The following is a 16,620-nucleotide window of genomic DNA, read 5'->3' on the forward strand; positions in this document are numbered from 1 at the left end:
AGATAATCTTAATTTCATTGGGAATCTTAGATTTTCATAAAATAATGGAGAAAGTAGTTTTTCCTATACTGCTAAAATAAAATACCTGTTATTTCACATAATCATGATAAAAGTTAAGTTTGTTTGATATATTATACATTGCATCGTAAGTATTTAAAAAGTATATAAGAATGTAAAAAGATAGACGTCAGTGTCATCAGTTTCTTGTGCATGCATACCAGACCTTCAGTACACTGTATGGTGCCTCTCCATTTGAGTTATTGTTAGGTTGGTCCTGACCCCTAAAATGACAAAGGTATTGTGGGAGTTTGAGATTACTTATGAACCCCCCCCCCAAAAAAAAGATAAGGATTATGTTTGTAAACTGGTCTGCTCCTCTGGGCATGAGGCCCTTTGACTGTATTAGATTCAGCTAAGATGTCTTTGATTAAATTATGTTAAGATTAGGGCTTTGATTCAACCACGTCAGTAGAGTTTAACTCAGGTTAAGTTCCTGCCACCTTGGTGGGCTGATATAAATGGGCAGTCACTCAAGAAGACACAGGAGGAAGACAGAGCCCCACAGTCACTGCAGAGGAACTTTGATCCTGCAGCCCCGGGCAGAGAGATGAGTCATTTGCCTGATAGTAAGCGTTGAAAAAGCCCAGAATGAAATAAGCCCGATGCCAGCCTAGAGCTGAGAGGAAGGCTGAGCCTTCGCAGAAATTGGTAACCATCTTGCTTCAACATGTGGCAGCTGACTTGGTGAGAAACCAACCTTGACTCGTTAGGGCCTTGTAACTATAAGCTTTTACCCCAAATAAATACCCTATATAAAAGCCAACAGAGTTTCTTGTACTTTGCATCAGCACCCCTTTGTCTGACTGATACAGGCATCTACTATTAATACATCTCTGGTTGTGCGCCTGTAGTGGATGGACAGTTTTGGACTCCTGCAGCAGCTGGCAATTGCTCCGTATGGCGAGATGTACAATGGACACTGCCTCCAGACTGGCTCTATTTCCTAGTGCTGACGGGGCTGTGCACCAGGCCAGTGAAACACTGGAGCCCAGCTTCTCTCTAGGATCAACTTGCTGCAGCAGGCTGGCTGTGAAGGACATAGCAAGTGGAGCAAAAATTACCAGAGTAATGTAAGTAGAGCTTAAACCAACACAACTGGAATTATGGCCTGCTCCCTGAAACTTAGATCTATTAACTGCAGCTCAAAGAGGAACTTGTGCATTGATTAGTATTGAGTACTGTACCTGTATGCCTAATGAATATGATAATCTTTTCTATTCTAGATCATATACAGAAGGATATTGAACCTGCTAAAAGTCTTAGGAAACTTAATTCATTTTCTAAGCAGTTAATGAATATGGCTATAAGATGAAGGACTGGCTCTCTTAAGTACTGTCTTTATTTTGCTTGCCATACGTTTGTCCTGTTGTTACCTACACTGGCTTTGTGAGTTTATGTCTAGGGCGGTGCCTCTCTTCACAGCTCTCCTAGCTGTCCTAAGGATAACCACCACTGCGGGAAAACTGGCGTTGTCAATTTACACCAAACCTAGCTTGTCTGCCACAGTCTCTCCCTAGAGTTAACCAATAGCATAAAACTGAAGAAGGCTGTTTCCCACCAACCTTGGGAGGAGGCAGCCTCTGAAGGCACCTGGTCCTTCTTGCTCTCGTGGGCCGATATGTCATGGCCGGCCCCCTTTGGGGACCTGCTTACCACCATCTTCTTTTACCTTTTAGTAGGGCCACGTATCTTAAATTCTACATTTATTTCTTCTAGAATCAAGGCCTTAATTAGTCATGTGGGGGTTTCATCCAGTTCCAAACAGCGTGCCAGACCCATCTTCCCTCAACTGCAGAAGAAGAGCCAGAGGGCTTTACACCTTGTCGGGTAGGGCCTACTCCTCCTAATCAGCAGGAAGTGGCTACAGAGGAATGGCCATCGCCCTTCAGCGCCCCCTTAGGAATAAGGGTATAAACCCTCTGAGGGGGGGAGTTGAGACAGGTTAGTGTAGTAAAAGAGGGAAGGCGGCTGAGGACCGGCAGACCCCATGGCCGGAAACCTCCTAGGGATGCCACGAGACCCTGGCCATGAGAATCCCATTTGGAACGAGAATCTCGTTCAGCAAAAGCCCCAGATACCCTCAAAAGACCTCGCCATTGGCCCCCTGGGAACTGACAGGTGGGGCAACCAATCAGAACAACAAGCAGCAGAGGCCCCTCCCTCAACATTATGTGAAGGAGGAAGAGGAAAGACTTTAAAAAGGCCTGATCTGGGACCCCAGGTACGCATCTCACTCTGTAGCATGCCTGTGGTCCGAATGGACCGTGTACTTTTCTCATTTTGTTTCTTACTAAACTCTTTACTCCCTTGCCTACCCTATGGCGTGTCCTTAAATTCTTTTTTTGTGACATAAGCCAAGAAAGTAGAAGCCCAGAACCCAGAGCCTTCTGCTAACACCCCAGGAGCCCCACTTTTTTTCAGCAAGTACCGGGGATTGAACCCAGAACCTCGTACATGCTAAGCAGGTGCTCAACACTGAGCTACACCGACTCCCCAGGACTCCCACTCCTTAGGGTAACAAGAGGCCTTTTCAGACCAGGCTTTCCCAGGACTTGGGCGTTAATTGTTCTACCTGAAGGCTAGCCCGAGTCCTTTTTTAATAAAAGTATTTTAAAAGTTAAGCGAGGTAGGCTCACTTCTAGAGATGTTTTTCTGGAATTCCTTATAAATGCTTTCCCCCTCCTCCATTCAAATGCCACCATCCAGGAAAAGACTTAATTACTGAGGCCTTTTTTCCTCTCCACAGGCACATTCCTAAATGTGTCCCCCTGGGGATACCCTGGAGACTAAAGCCCTGGATTTTTCTCTAAGAGATTATCTACCGGCCTCTCCCTGCAGGAAAGGAATTTCTCCTCTCATTAGTGGCGAAAACTGGCTCCTTTGCCAAAGGCATCATTAGCCACCAAGCTGCAGAAGGTAAACTGCTCCTTTGACCTGAAGAAAGGGCACTGATAAGGAAGCCAGAGCGGCACAGAAAGCTGCAGGATGGAATTTTGACTTCATACTTTGCACATTCCTGGTCCTAAATCCATTTGGCTAAAGACTGAAGGGCTCCCCGAGTCTGCTCTGTGCCTACAGGAACCCCATCCACTTCATCCCTCCCTCACAAAGAGGCTGAGCCCCCGGGTTGGGTCAGACCTCAGAGAACAAGGCAGCTGTGGTCCCTGCCCAAGGAAGAAGCAAGTGAAAGTCACGCTTGCTCTTCCTCTCCATCAGCTGGGGCCTGAGTCCTCATCCTGGACACCTGAAGGGACACAGACCCCATTGCCAAGTTTTTTCCAAGAGAGATTTTTGGCAGTTGATTTTCTTCACTGGCCCATACGAGGGTCTGGGTGTTAATTCTGCTACAATTCATAGGCCCCAGAATACGTTCCAGACCCATGTCCAAAGACCAGGGAGTCACTCTAAGAGGAAGAAAAGGCCTAAAACGAGCTCCTCTCACTCTCTGCGTCTAGGGCTAAGGTTCTGAATCCTTCCAGAGCTAAGCCAGAGCGAGCTGTCTCTCCAAACACACGGGATGGGGAGCACAGTTTCCCAGGACACCCGGCAACTAAAATGGCCGTATTTTAAAAGCTATCCAAGATAATAATAGGGATAGGGAAGCGTGATATCAGCAAACGTATGTTGGCATTGATAACATTTTAATAAGCGCATGTACTGCTTTCAATGCAGTTAAGACATTTTAAAATTAAAAATCACCATTAAAATGACATATCAGATACAATTTATACACATCAGACTGTCCTCTGATGGTAGTTACAGAAATACAATTAAAGTCTGTTACCAAAAGGAAGTTAAAGCAAAATGAAAAGTTACCTTCCCTAATGTGAAAAATATTTAAATGTTTCACTTAACTTGCCTCAGAGCTATATTTTCCCTTGACTGGCTTATCTTTCCTTGTGTTATGTTACTTTTTCCTTTGCTTAGTCCTATATTCCTTGAAGCACTGGCTTGGTCAGCTGTGTTAGAACACACAGTTCAGATTCACAAGCTACACTGTTACAAAACAAAGACTTGACCAGTATTAAAAGTATACATACTAGAGGACACCCAAACACGCCCTGGTTTCCACGGTATTTCCCACTAACGCACTCCAACAGAAGACACAGCCCGCGGGTGTCGCTGCCCAGCCCTGTCTCTGTAATGGTGACCTCACTCTAGGATCACAATGACTGCTGGGAAAAGGAAGCAACCACCACTTCCTGGTTCACTTTCAACTCCAGGTCTCCTTATTTCAGCTGTTCATTCTTACCACCCTCTCTCACTTAACCCTTCCTACATCCAATCCATCTCAAAGTCACTTGACTTGAGTCAACGGAACCTCCAAAATATTTCTGAAATGCATCAACTTCTGTCCAGCTCCAAAGCTCTCACCCTCGTCCGAGCCAATTCGGTCTGTCTGATTGCAGGTTTTGATGAACACGTTGCATAACAGCACTCCCTGGCTTGTAACGCTTACTGGCTTCCCATCACTCTTAAACAGTCCTGCCTTGCTCTCCAGCCTCAACTTATACAACCATTCCAGTTTCCCAGGTGTTCCTACCTCAGGGCCTTTGCACAGGCTTCTTCTACTACCCTCCACTCTTCACTAGAAAAATTCTTCATTCTTCAGGCCTCAACCTCAGAACGACTAGTCACAATCTCCTTTAAATCAGGTCTTTCTTCCTCTTTTCTCTTACAATGCCCCGTCCTCTACTTCCACAGTATTTATCACAATATGTGATTATTTTTTGGTTACTTTGTTTAAAAGTCTATCTCCCCCGTTCCTCCAAAAGGCTCTGAGCTTCCTGAGGGAAGGGATCATGCTTGTTTTGTTCACCACTGTTTATACTGCCTACCCAGTGTCTGGCCCATAGAAGGTATAGAAAAATATTTACTAAAAGAATGAACTTTCGAGATGAGACGGAAAAAATGCAGTTAGAATTTCCCCCATGCTAACTGAATGTCTTTAAAGGAAATCAAATAATACCATAAAAAGAAACATCAAGGAACATCTTTTACATCAGTCAAGCAAAAATTCTGAGGTGCCCTCCCTTTCTTAGTCATTTCATTCCATTGCTTTAAGTAGGGTAGGGTGGTTCATCCCAGAATCTACAAGCAGGCAGTCTTAGGCACTGAGCTATCAGTTTCCAACGCTAGAGTGGGCGGGGACAGGGGCTGGGTGAGAGGTGGGAGGGTTTCCAGTAAGGCCCAATGTTGTCTTTCAGGGGAATCCCAAGAAAGGACTCCACCAGTAACAACACTGCTGGGATTTTCCCATCTGTTCTGAAACTCTCAATGCGTTTAGGCAGCCTGCAGGCACCACTCTCCCAGAAAAGCAACGGTCTATCCCTTGTTTCTTTTAGTAATTCCCATTTCTCCTGGTATTTTGTTTCAGCATCTCACTACACTTAGTAGCACTTCAAAACATCTCCACTTTATAACAGCCAAATCCTTTCATATGTAACCACATTCCCTCTCCATCTTCAAAAGAAATGACAACTAACCCTAACCGCCCTCATTCAAACTCTCTCTTTACATCTGAAAGACTGTTACAGTTTTAAGTTTCAGGATACTCGATTACACAATGGCCTTCCATTTACTAGGCCGATTAAATTATGTTTTCAGCTGTCCTTAGGGACCGTTTCCCCAAATTCTGCTGCTCCTAGTATGCTAAAAGGTTTTTTTTAATCAACCTTGGCTTTCAAACTACCGGAGACTAGAGAGCTGAGCAGAGAATCCTACATGTTGGTCATCTGACTCTGCCCCTAGATTCATGTTCACTTCTTGACTATGGATCCAACTGAATCTCATTTAATCAAGGCCCACTGAGATCTCAGGTGTTTAGCAGATGTTTAAGTATAAAATCAATTTGTTCCAATTTCTTCTTAACTAAAAGGGCAAGTACTCTTCCCTAATAAATGTATGTTTTAACTGTGTATCATCTCGGGAAGCGGATATGGCTCAAGTGATTGAGCTCCTGCCTACCACATGGGAGATCCCAGGTTTGGTTCCCAACGCCTCCTGGAGAAGATGAGCAAGACAGTGAGCTGGCGTGGTGAGTTGATGCAAAAAGATGACACAATAAGGAGACACAAAGAGGAACACAATGAGAGAGACAACAAAGCAGGGCGTGGACGTGGCTCAATTGAGCGCCTCTCTCCCACATGGGAGGCTCCTGGTTCTGTTCCCAGTATCTCCTAAAGAGAAGATGAGCAGAGAGAGCACACAGCAAATGGACACAGAGAGCAGGGAGTGAGCACAAACGATGGGGGGAGGGGAGGGAGTGGCAGGGAGGAATACATAAAAAATATACATGTATTATACACATATATCCTCTTGACTCCAAATAAATACAACATTTTTGGGACTTAGCAAGAGAGCAAATAGAAATATTAGCATGGTTCTTAATGCCTTTAGTTTTAGCTTCTGAATCCATGATAAAAGTCAATCTCTGTAGCAGCAACTCTTTTTTGCTAGAAATTAAAATAGACACACGCACACACACGCTATAGACCAAGGTCTGGATTTTTGTTTGTTTCTGATTTTTAATGTCAAAGGTGGAGTCAACCATTAACAACTCATTCAAGTGACTTTCCTGGCCCAACCAGTTTCTGTTAAACTTGTGCATCTCCTGTGCTACTCCGGGTGAAAGCGGGCAGAGCTCATTCTCCAAATCTCAGCTCGACTCAGGCATCCAGGTGACTTGCCGGGGCATCAGACAGGCGTCGTTGAACGGGGTTACCCCAGCACCTTGGAAACTCCCAGGAAGCGGTGAACAACAAGCTTGCAATTTCACCTCCTGGTAGAGAAGCAAAGGAGTCTTCCCTGGCAGTCATCACAACCCATCAACTCAGCCTCATCTTCCTGTGACTAAGTGTAATCAGCTCACAGAATAGAGACCGGACTAACCATCTAGGAGCAGATGAGAAAAATGAAGGTGCAGAGACCGAACTCTTCCTGAAAAATGGAGTTTAAGGAGGATTTCATTCCTCACAACACAATAACAGAAACTTGGAGTCTACGCAATGGCCCCATGAATCCAGGAACCCAGAAGCATCTGGAGCTATCGATTAAGTCTGTCCATCAAGCTCTATTTATACATAATAGGGAAATCTGGGTGTTCAGACACCGAGAAGCCTGAGGCCCAACACTGAGTCAAAACCAAAGTGGCAGCAGGCCCTGGGATCCCTGGCAGGGAGATCGGATCTACCTTTCAAGAGGATAAAATGTTCTGTGCCAGACAGATGGCAGAGGTGGAAGTTAATATCTACACATCCTGGACGGGGGCAGGTGAGGGGGAGGAACCTTGACCAAGGATGACCAGCGGCACCCAGGTGAAGTGAGAAAGGAAGCCAACCCCAGGCCCCAAATTTCATGGAATCAGGTGGAAAGCTAGCGCGTGATGCTGCTCACTTTATGGCTTGTAAGTAGATGCCATGAAATACCCGTCTTTTTTTTTTTTTATTCTGATTTGAGTCCAGAAAAGACTGTTCATCTTTGGCCAGATAAAAGAACCAGGCATTGCATTTGCAAGCAAGCATGCTGAAACTGGATGCGCGGACAGAAAAGGGAGCTGGTAACTTCACACCCTCTGGCTCTCCGGCACAAGAGAGTCAAAATACCTGGAGTGAACAAAAACACACGGTGAACCCGTGTGCTGCATAAACTGTAGGATCTAGGTGGTGAAATGACTGGCTTACATAGCCAAGGCCCAGCCAAGGAACCCAATGAAGCTGAACAACAAACTTCTGGTATACCAGGGGCGCACAATTAGCAGTTGTTCCACGGGGTTAAACAGCTTTCCAAGCACTTGTGAAAAAGAACAAATAAGTCACTCTGGAGTGAAGTGGGTTTTGCCACCTACCCTGGCTGGGGAGGTGGACCTGAGCTGGCACCCGGGAGGGAGGAGCCTGACAAACTCCAAAGGGAAACAACCCCTACTTCCCACCGGCTTGGCCAAGGGCTGACCCAGGCTCCAGCCATCACTGGGAACTCCTTGCTAATCCGGTGCCCACAGCAAACTGCTAATGTTTTTTGTGTTTTGTTGTGGTTGTTGTTTTTCCAGTCAGAAAAGAAAGACCAAACTGTTCTAACGTTCTCTTTGGAGAGGCAAAATCTCACCAACTTCTTGGGGCGGGGTGGATAACTCTCGCGGGGCAGACAGCATCCCCCCAGCTGCAATGCAACGCTCCTGCGGCAGCCGGTGACAGGGCGTGGGTGTCAGCGGGTGTCCACCTCACTGCGCTCTGGCCCATCCACGTTCCCAGCTCATAGAGCCCAGTGCAGTGAGGACACTTCTCACATAAACTAACGCCTGCCTTAAACACACACTCTCCCCACATACTTTTATTTTTTTGAGATTCCGGGGGTTGAACCTGGGATCTCGTGTGTAGGAAGCCGGCGCTCAACCTCTGAGCCACATGAGCTCCCCAGAGTTGTTGTTTGTTGTTTCTTTTTAGGAGGCACTGGGAACCGAACCGGGACCTCCCATGTGGGAGGCGGGCGCCCAACCGCTCGAGCCACATCGGCTCCTGACACGTACCTTTTCGATTCATCAAAATCCCAAGAAATGCTTACTCTGTGTCAGGCACCGGGTGACATCCTACAGATCAGAAAACGCCGCTCAAGCCCTGGGGATGACGCGGTAAGAGCACTATTTCCAGGTGAGGGGTCCCTCGCTAAGGATCTCCTCGCCAGTCCCCGTGGAACGCAGGAGTGCGGGGATCCCGCGCCTGCCCCGCCGGCCCCCGCGCCCCTGCCGGCTGCCCCCTCGCCGGCACTCACTGGGTCTTCCTGCGGCCCTGGTCGCGGTGCAGCTCCCGCAGGTCCACTTCCGCGCGGCCCAGGAACTTGTCGAGGCCGAGCAGCGCGCGGTGCAGCACGGTGAGCTGCAGGGTGGCGGCGGCGGGCGCGGCCCCGGCGGACAGCAGCGGCGGCAGCTCGAAGGTGGCCTCCTCGCGCCACACGGGCGCGCCCAGGCTGCGCTCCGACACCGAGGTGGCGTACTTCTCCTTGCCCACCTGGATCACCGCGTACGCGTCGCTCGTGCCCTCCGCCCCCTTGGCCCGCAGGCCCCGCGCCTGCAGGACCGTCACCTGCACGTGCGTCGGGGACCACGCGGCTCCCAGGCTCCGGCCTGCCGAGGCCGCCAGGGACATGGTGACCGACCCGCAGCCCTCTCGGCGACCAGAAGGAACTCCCGCTGCCCGCAGCCTCTGCCGCCCGCCCAGCCGCGCGGGTCCCTTTAAAGCTTCCAGCCCCGCCCCCGACAGGCCCCGCCCCCGACAGGTCTCGGCCCCGCCCCACCTGCCAGCGCCTCGCCAGGCCTCGGCCCCGCCTCCGCCAGGCCTCCGCCCCGCCCACCTGCCTGCGTCCCGCCCCGCCAGGCCTCGGCCCCAACTCCGCCAGGCCTCCGCCCCGCCCACCTGCCTGAGTCCCGCCCCGCCTGCCGGCGCCCCGTCAGGCCTCGGCCCCGCCTCCGCCAGGCCTCCGCCCCGCCCACCTGCCTGCGTCCCGCCCCGCCAGGCCTCAGCCCCGCCCCGCCTGCCGGCGCCCCGCCAGGCCTCGGCCCCAACTCCGCCAGGCCTCCGCCCCGCCCATCTGCCTGCGCCCCGCCCCGCCTGCCAGCGCCCCGCCAGGCCTCGGCCCCGCCTCCGCCAGGCCCCGCCCCGCCCGGCCTCCGCCCCGCCCACCTGCCTGCGCCCCGCCCCCCAGGCCTCGGTCCCGCCCCGCCTGCCCGCGCCCCGCCCCACCTGCCCGCGCCTCGGCCCCGCCCCCTGCACGCAGCCCTTGCGGTGCGCCCGGAAGTCCGAGGGCGGGGCTGGCGGGGCCGCGCGGGGAGGCACGTGGACAGGGGCCGGGTCGTGCGGAGTTCGCGTGGGCCGCTGCGGGTGCGGGCTGCGGCGCCGAGCTGCCGCCGGTCGTCCGGGCGAACAGAAACTCGCCGGAGCACCGGCTTGGCGGCCCGACCTACTTTCTAATCGCCGCATCGCCCTTTGGTGGGTGTGGGACCTCGTGCAGGTTTCCTAACATTTTCAAGTCTCAGTTTCTTCATCGGCAGAATGAGATAGCAATCACCTCGTAGCGTTGCTGCTTTTTAAAAATGCATGAAGTTCTGAGCACCGGGCCTGGCCATGGTGAGTTTCCCATCAACGGTACCTATGAAGATGAGAAGGGAGGTGACTCCCTATTTCCTCCTTGGCCTCGCGTCTCTCTGGAGGAAGCTGGGTGCAGAAACGGGGCCAGGTGGATGCGGAAGCAGGAGCCTTTGCGAACCTGAAAAGAGGAAGGCCGAGGGGGAGGGGGCGGGGAGGTCGACGTGGGAGGGTTCTGTTTTGCTCTGCCCTCACCAAATAGGGCGAGGCGAAATTAGGGAAAGGGGACCGAGGAGGAACTGAAAATGGGATTGCCAAACCAGTCGTCAGCACCCGAGGCCCTCCCCGGGCTTCCCCATTTCTCCAGCCAGGCCCTCTTGGGTCTCTCCCTCCTCTTTATTTCTGGGCTCCCAGTCAACCGCTTCCTTGTTCCAAATGCCCACTGAAATGGCGGCTTCCCTCCATTTCCCACATCCTAGTTCAAAGGATCAACTGTAGGTTGCCAGATTGTAAAAGTGGCTTCTAAGGAAAGGCCCAGACCAGAGAAGTGACTCCGTAAAGATCCCACAGCCGATCCAGGACTAGAACCCAGGTCTCCTAACTCCCAATCTGGTATGTTAAGTGTATCCTTGGCTTCTTCCAGCTCCTCAGAACCCCAATCGGGGACTGCTGCTGGTTTCCCAGCCGGTGTCCAGGCATTTCTCCCTCGAATCCACTCAGCACGTGGCTTCACTAGCCCACGTAACCCTGCAGTGATGCTTCACCACTGGTGGCCGGGACTCGGAACCCCAGGGGGCACTTGTTGGCCGGCATTCTGTATTCCAGTATAAATAGGATCTCCTGAGCGGTACTTCGGTTGAGGTGTGGCCTCACTGAATCACGCTGGGTTTTAAACCGAATTACTGGAGGCCTTTATAAACAGAATGAAATTCAGACACAGCCAAAGCCACGGGAAGAAGCCAGGAGTTAAAGGCTCTCGGTGGAGAGAGAAGACACCCTGGTGCAGTGCCATGTGACAAAAGCCAAGCACCAAGGCTCCCCAGCAGCCAGCCCCAGACCTGGACACGACAGTCTTCAGGGAGAAAGCACAGCCTTGCTGCCCCCCTCCGTCTTGGACTTCCCCGAGCCTCAAGACCAGTGAGCCAGTAATTCGCGTTGTGTAAGGCAACCCACTGTTGGTATTTGTTTTAGCAACAGGAAGCTAAAACCACCACCATCTGCATTCACCTCAGACCAAAGAGACTTCAAGAATTTCCTATTTTAGCCCCACCCTCTTTCTCTTGTATCTCCTGAACAAGCTAACTTGTAACCCAGATCATCTTCCCACCACCAGACCTTTAGGCATTTTGTCATCCCCTCACCTGCTCTTGCCTGCCCGTTGCAAGGCTTCCCGCAAATTTCTCCAAGGTTTGGCTTCCTGTAGCCCCTTGGAGGACAGGGACCAGACGGTGGCTTAGTTCTCTGGTCTCCTCCACAGGCCCCGGGTACACAGTAGCTACTACGCAGGCCATTCCAGCCAACCGTGAGTGCAGAGCACGTCCTTTACCGTGTGAAACGCTGGGAGGGCAGGCAGTATGCCTCGGACTTGCAGCCGAGGGTGGCTTCCACGTTGTAAAACTTTATCATCGATGGGAGAAGGGAAGGAGGCACGGGCTGTGTAAGGGGCAGGAAAGCCTAGCTGACCTGTGGTTTGGGTAGTGGCCCTTCTTGAGGCTCCATTAACTGCATTGAACCTCACAGCTCTCTGTTCATTTCCATAAAGATTTATCGTGCCAGGCATGTGCCAAGTGCCACTGAGGGCACACAGCTGAATGAGCTCCATTTCCCAGGTGCGGGGTGATAAATGCTACAAAGGCAGGAACGTTTAGGGAAAAGGAAGACCAGCCACAGCCGAGACCTGGCAGAGACCCGGCCCCTGCCACGAGGTCCCCTTCGGACAAGGGGAAGGGCGGGATAGCTTCAAAAGGCCTCCCCATTGGCCACCCCCTGAGAACTGACAGGTGGGGCATCCAATCAGAGCAGGAAGCAGCTGGGGCCCGCCCCCAACATCAGGAAGAGGAGGTGCGAGTCAGGGCTAAAGAAGGGCAGCCCCGCAAGGCCACCTGCTGGCTCTCTGCCTAGAGGAGCTTGCGGTATATCTGGGCGTGTGAATTCGGTTCTTTTCTCCCACTGCTCACTGCACCACTGGCCTACCCTACGGCGTGGCCTTCAATCCCTCTATGTAAGGTAGCCAAGAACCTGGAGGAATCCGTCCTCCCCCGACTTCACAGCTTCTCCCAATTCGCTGAGCCCCCAGTCCAGGCGGGGGGCGTGCGGCTCCAGTGAGGAGGCTGACGCCTTACGCCCTCCCCGCGTGTCGCCCCGGGCCAGTCCCGGGGCTGCGGGGTGCGTGGGTGAACCCCTGCCCCGCCAGGGCGCGGCGAGGTGGCTGCCTGCTCCCCGCCCTGCCGGCCTCTGCCTGAAAGAGGACGAGTTTCAGGCAGCCCTGGGCACGTGGACAGGGCGCCGGGCAGGTTGGACAGGAAAACCTGTCCCTCCGCAGCAGAGCAGGACGCCGGCGCCCTCGGGGCAGGTGCAGGTGGGACCACGAGCCCGCCGAGCAGAGCACTGAGACTTCGGTGTCGGGGCAGCTGGGAAGAAGTTTCCTCCCTAAATGCTGGTGGGGTGAAGGAGGGACTTCCGCTGCCCCGCTCGCTACCCCCCCCCAGCTCTTCACCACCCCACAACTGCAGGAATAAAAACCCAGAAGTCAGAAATGGGGGCGCGGGGGGGCCCTCAGTGGCTAACGGGTTATCCCAAGGGAGGGGCAAAAGCTGGTAAGGACTGGTTCTTTCTCCTGGGCCTCAGACTCCCGGGCGTGGTGACAAGGGTCACCCACAGTGATTGAGTCACTGGGTGCTTGGTAAACAGTCTGGCCTCTCCCGGCCCGGCTGCCTCAGCCTCCTGCCCACTTGGTTGACAGCAGCCGCCCTCCAGGTGTGGCTGAAGGAGCAAGGACTTCCTGCCTTGCCACCCAGGGAGGGGAAGGCCCTGGCCCCTCTCTTTCCATGGCCCCAGTGACTGGCAAGATGGAGATCAAAATTATAGCAAAAATAGCTAGGGAGCACTGGTTGAGCACCTGCTTCCCAGGTATGACATCCTGGGTTCAATTCCCAGTACCTCCCCCCCAAAAAAAGTAAATAGCTAATCAGTTTCCCTACAGTCTTGGGAACTGTATTACCTTGTTGTTATTTTTTTTATAATTTTTAAAGATTTATTTATCTTTAATAAATAAATTTATTAATATATTAATTCTGGGACCCCTGGACACAGACCCCTCCCCAGCAGAACAGTTGAGGACATAGAGGTGAGCAGCTCTGCTCCGCTTTACTCTTCTTTTCCTTTTGATACCACAACACACAGCACAAGGCTGAAGGGTATATTGACTTTTTTTTTCCTGTCACCTTCCTCCCCCCGCCCCCCCCCCCCCCCCCCGCCGCAGTTGTCTGCTCTCTGTGTCCATTCGCTGTGTTCTTCTGTGACCGCTTCTATCCTTATCCGCGGCACCAGGAATCTGTGTTTCTTTTTGTTGCATCATCTTGTTGTGTCAGCTCTCTGTGTGTGCAGTGCCATTCCTGGCCAAGCTGCACTTTCTTTCACACTGGGGGGCTCTCCTTGCGCATGGGGCTCCCCTACACGGGGACACCCCTGCGTGGCACGGCACTCCTTGTGCACATCAGCACTGCGCATGGGCCAGCTCCACACAGGTCAAGGAGGCCGGGGGTTTGAACGCGGACCTCCCATGTGATAGGCAGGAGCCCTATCCATCGGGCCAAGTCCGCTTCCCTATATTGACTTTTGAGCCCAAGGAATTACAGTGTAGGTCCAGAAGTTTAAAACTGAGCCCAAATTATGACTTTTTACAGCATCCAAGGAGTGCAACCAGAATAAAGCTCTTTACCTAGCAGTCCCTTCTAGGGAGCTGTATCAGATTCTAACCAGACTCTCTCCCCAAGTGCCCACTTCTTACCTGCCCCTTCCTACATTCCTTCCTCTGTATCTCTACCACCTTCAGGAAATCCCATTCCAGGATATGTAACACCTTTCCTAAATCTGAATAATTCACCCTGAAGTAACACCTCCCGCCACTACCTCCACCACTCATACTCCAGTGGGGAGCACGCCTTCAGCAAGCAAAGTCAAGGGCACCAAGGGCACTCAGAACAACTGGAGGGACAAGTCCTAAAACAGCCCTCTCCACGGCCCGTTGGGTCATGCTTTCTTCAAGTTGCGTTTTCTCCAAGATTTCTCCAGCAGCTCTAATTTGCAAGTGTGCTCATTTATACTCCCCAAATTTCTAGTGGTATCTGTTAGGCCTGATAGACTAAAAATACATGTACATGTCCCAAGACAGTACTGCCTAAACCCATAATGAGAAAGAAAGAAAATATTGTCCTAATCATTCATAATTTTTAATAAACATGTACTGAAATTGGAGTGTGTGAATATATATACACATATGTACACCCAGAAAATAGAAGAAAAGTGCACATAGGTGCACCTTTTTTTTTATAATATGGACAATTTTTTTAAAAAGATTATTTCTCTCCCCTCCCCCTCCCACCCCCACCCTGGTTGTCTGTTCTCTGTGTCCATTTTCTGCGTCTTCTGTGTCCGCTTCTGTTGTTGTCAGTGGCACTGAGAATCTGTGTTTCTTTTTGTTGCATCATCTTGTTGTGTCAGCTCTCCGTGTGTGTGGCGCCATTCCTGGGCAGGCTGCACTTTCTTTCGCGCTGGGCGGCTCTCCTTACAGGGCGCACTCCTTGCACATAGGGCTCCCCTACGCGGGGGGCACCCCTGTGTGGCAGGGCACTCCTTGTGCGCATCAGCACTGCGCATGGGCCAGCTCCACACGGGTCAAGGAGGCCCGGGGTTTGAACTGCGGACCTCCCATGTGGTAGATGGACGCCCTAATCACTGGGCCAAATCCGTTTCCCATGATTTATTTTTTTATTTTATTAATTTTTTTCATAGGTGCAGACTGAAAGAAAATTTTTTTATTTGACAAGTTGTGAGTTAACAAAACAATCGTGCATACCTTAGAGAATTCCCATTCATTGCCCCAAGTAGGTGCAGATTTTTTTAAACTAACTTCCTTATCAAAATACAGCATACCTACAATAAAGGAATGAAAAGTAAAAGAAAAATATATTTTAAACAGTCATGCAGGAAAGTGCACAAAAGTGTTTAGTTTGGTGAATTTTCATCAGCTGGATCAAGAAATAGTACAATATCAGCAATTCCAGAGATTCCCTGTGAGTCCCTCCCAATCACTCTGCCCCCTCCTTTCTGAAGGTAGCCCCTATCCTAACTTCTATTTCCAAAGATTGATTTTGCTGCTTTTGACCATTATATAAATGGAATCATACATTGGGTACTGCTTGGGGTCTGGCTCCTTTCATTTAGTACTGTGTTTATGACTTTCATTTTTATTTTCTAGCACCCCATGTATGAATAACCCACAGTTTCCTTTTCAACCTACCATCGAAGGACCCCTAGGTTGTTTCTAGTTTGGAGCTTTGTTGTGGGCTGAATGATGACCCCAAAAAGACTTATGCCCACGTCCTAATCCCCAGAATATGGCCTTATTTGCCGAAGTAGTTAAATTAAGAATCTTGAGGTACGATCATCCTGGACCATCCAGGTGGGCCCTAAATCCAATGACAAGTGACTTTACAAGAGTGAGGAAGAGGGCGATTGCGCAGATCCAAAAAGAACGGCCATTGGAGGAGGCAGAGGCTGGAGGGAGGAAGCCACAGCTGAGGCATGCTGGCGGCTACCAGAAGCTGGAAGAAGCATCTTCCCTGGAGCCCCTGGAAGGATCCAGCCCTGCCGACTCCCTGATTTCAGACTTCTGGCCTCTGGAACTGAGAGAATAAAATTCTATTGTTTGAAACCACCAAGTCTGTGGTAATTTGTTACACCAACCACAAGAAGCTAATACAGGACTGACAAGAATAAACTTGCTATAACATTCTCATTGTTTTTTTGGTACATACACAGACCCACACATCAAAGGGTGGAATTGCTGGTCCCTAGGGTCTATGTTCAACGAATTTTTCCAGAGTTGTTATACTAAATTACACTCCCAATGTTTAAGAGTCAGTTTCCCCGCTTCCTTGTCAACCTTCGTGTTGTCAGTTTTTCATTTTGCCCTTCTGGTGGGTGTGCAGTGGTTTTAATTTGTTTCTTTGATGGCTAAGGAGGCTGTGCACTTTTTCTCACATTTATTAGCTATTTGGATATGTCTTTTGTAATGTGCCTATATGTGTCTTTAGTCCGTTTTTCTTATTAGTTGTCATGTTGATTTGTAGCTATATGTAGGATACAGATACCTTTGTCAAACAAAGGTAATACAAATATCTTCTCTGTGGCTTGCTTTTTCACTCTCTTAATGGTGTTTTTTGATGAAAAAAGTTCTTAATTTTAATGAAGTCAATTAATC

The 16,620-nt window shown here is 50.7% G+C and overlaps 1 protein-coding gene and 1 long non-coding RNA gene across 3 annotated transcripts in view; one reads left to right on the top strand and one right to left on the bottom strand.

Annotated features, from left to right (window-relative positions):
- RAB11FIP1 (RAB11 family interacting protein 1) overlaps window positions 1-9,291 on the bottom strand; it is a 42,322-nt gene extending 33,031 nt beyond the window's left edge. Inside the window, exon 1 of one of the 2 annotated variants that reach the window (XM_004469375.4) lies at window positions 8,827-9,291. In XM_004469375.4, coding sequence (XP_004469432.1) covers window positions 8,827-9,200 — 374 coding nt within the window. In that variant the 5' untranslated portion in view covers window positions 9,201-9,291. The remainder of the gene's footprint in view (window positions 1-8,826) is intronic. The other variant, XM_004469373.4, reaches the window with a different exon arrangement.
- A 606-nt stretch (window positions 9,292-9,897) lies between these two features.
- On the top strand, window positions 9,898-16,071 carry LOC139437840 (uncharacterized). Its single transcript, XR_011647752.1, has 2 exons — window positions 9,898-10,178; window positions 10,780-16,071. It is a non-coding gene; the product is annotated as an uncharacterized lncRNA (long non-coding RNA).
- The last annotated feature ends 549 nt before the right edge of the window (window positions 16,072-16,620 follow it).

Source organism: Dasypus novemcinctus, chromosome 29, assembly GCF_030445035.2.
Source record: "Dasypus novemcinctus isolate mDasNov1 chromosome 29, mDasNov1.1.hap2, whole genome shotgun sequence".
Taxonomy (NCBI): Eukaryota; Metazoa; Chordata; class Mammalia; order Cingulata; family Dasypodidae; genus Dasypus; species Dasypus novemcinctus.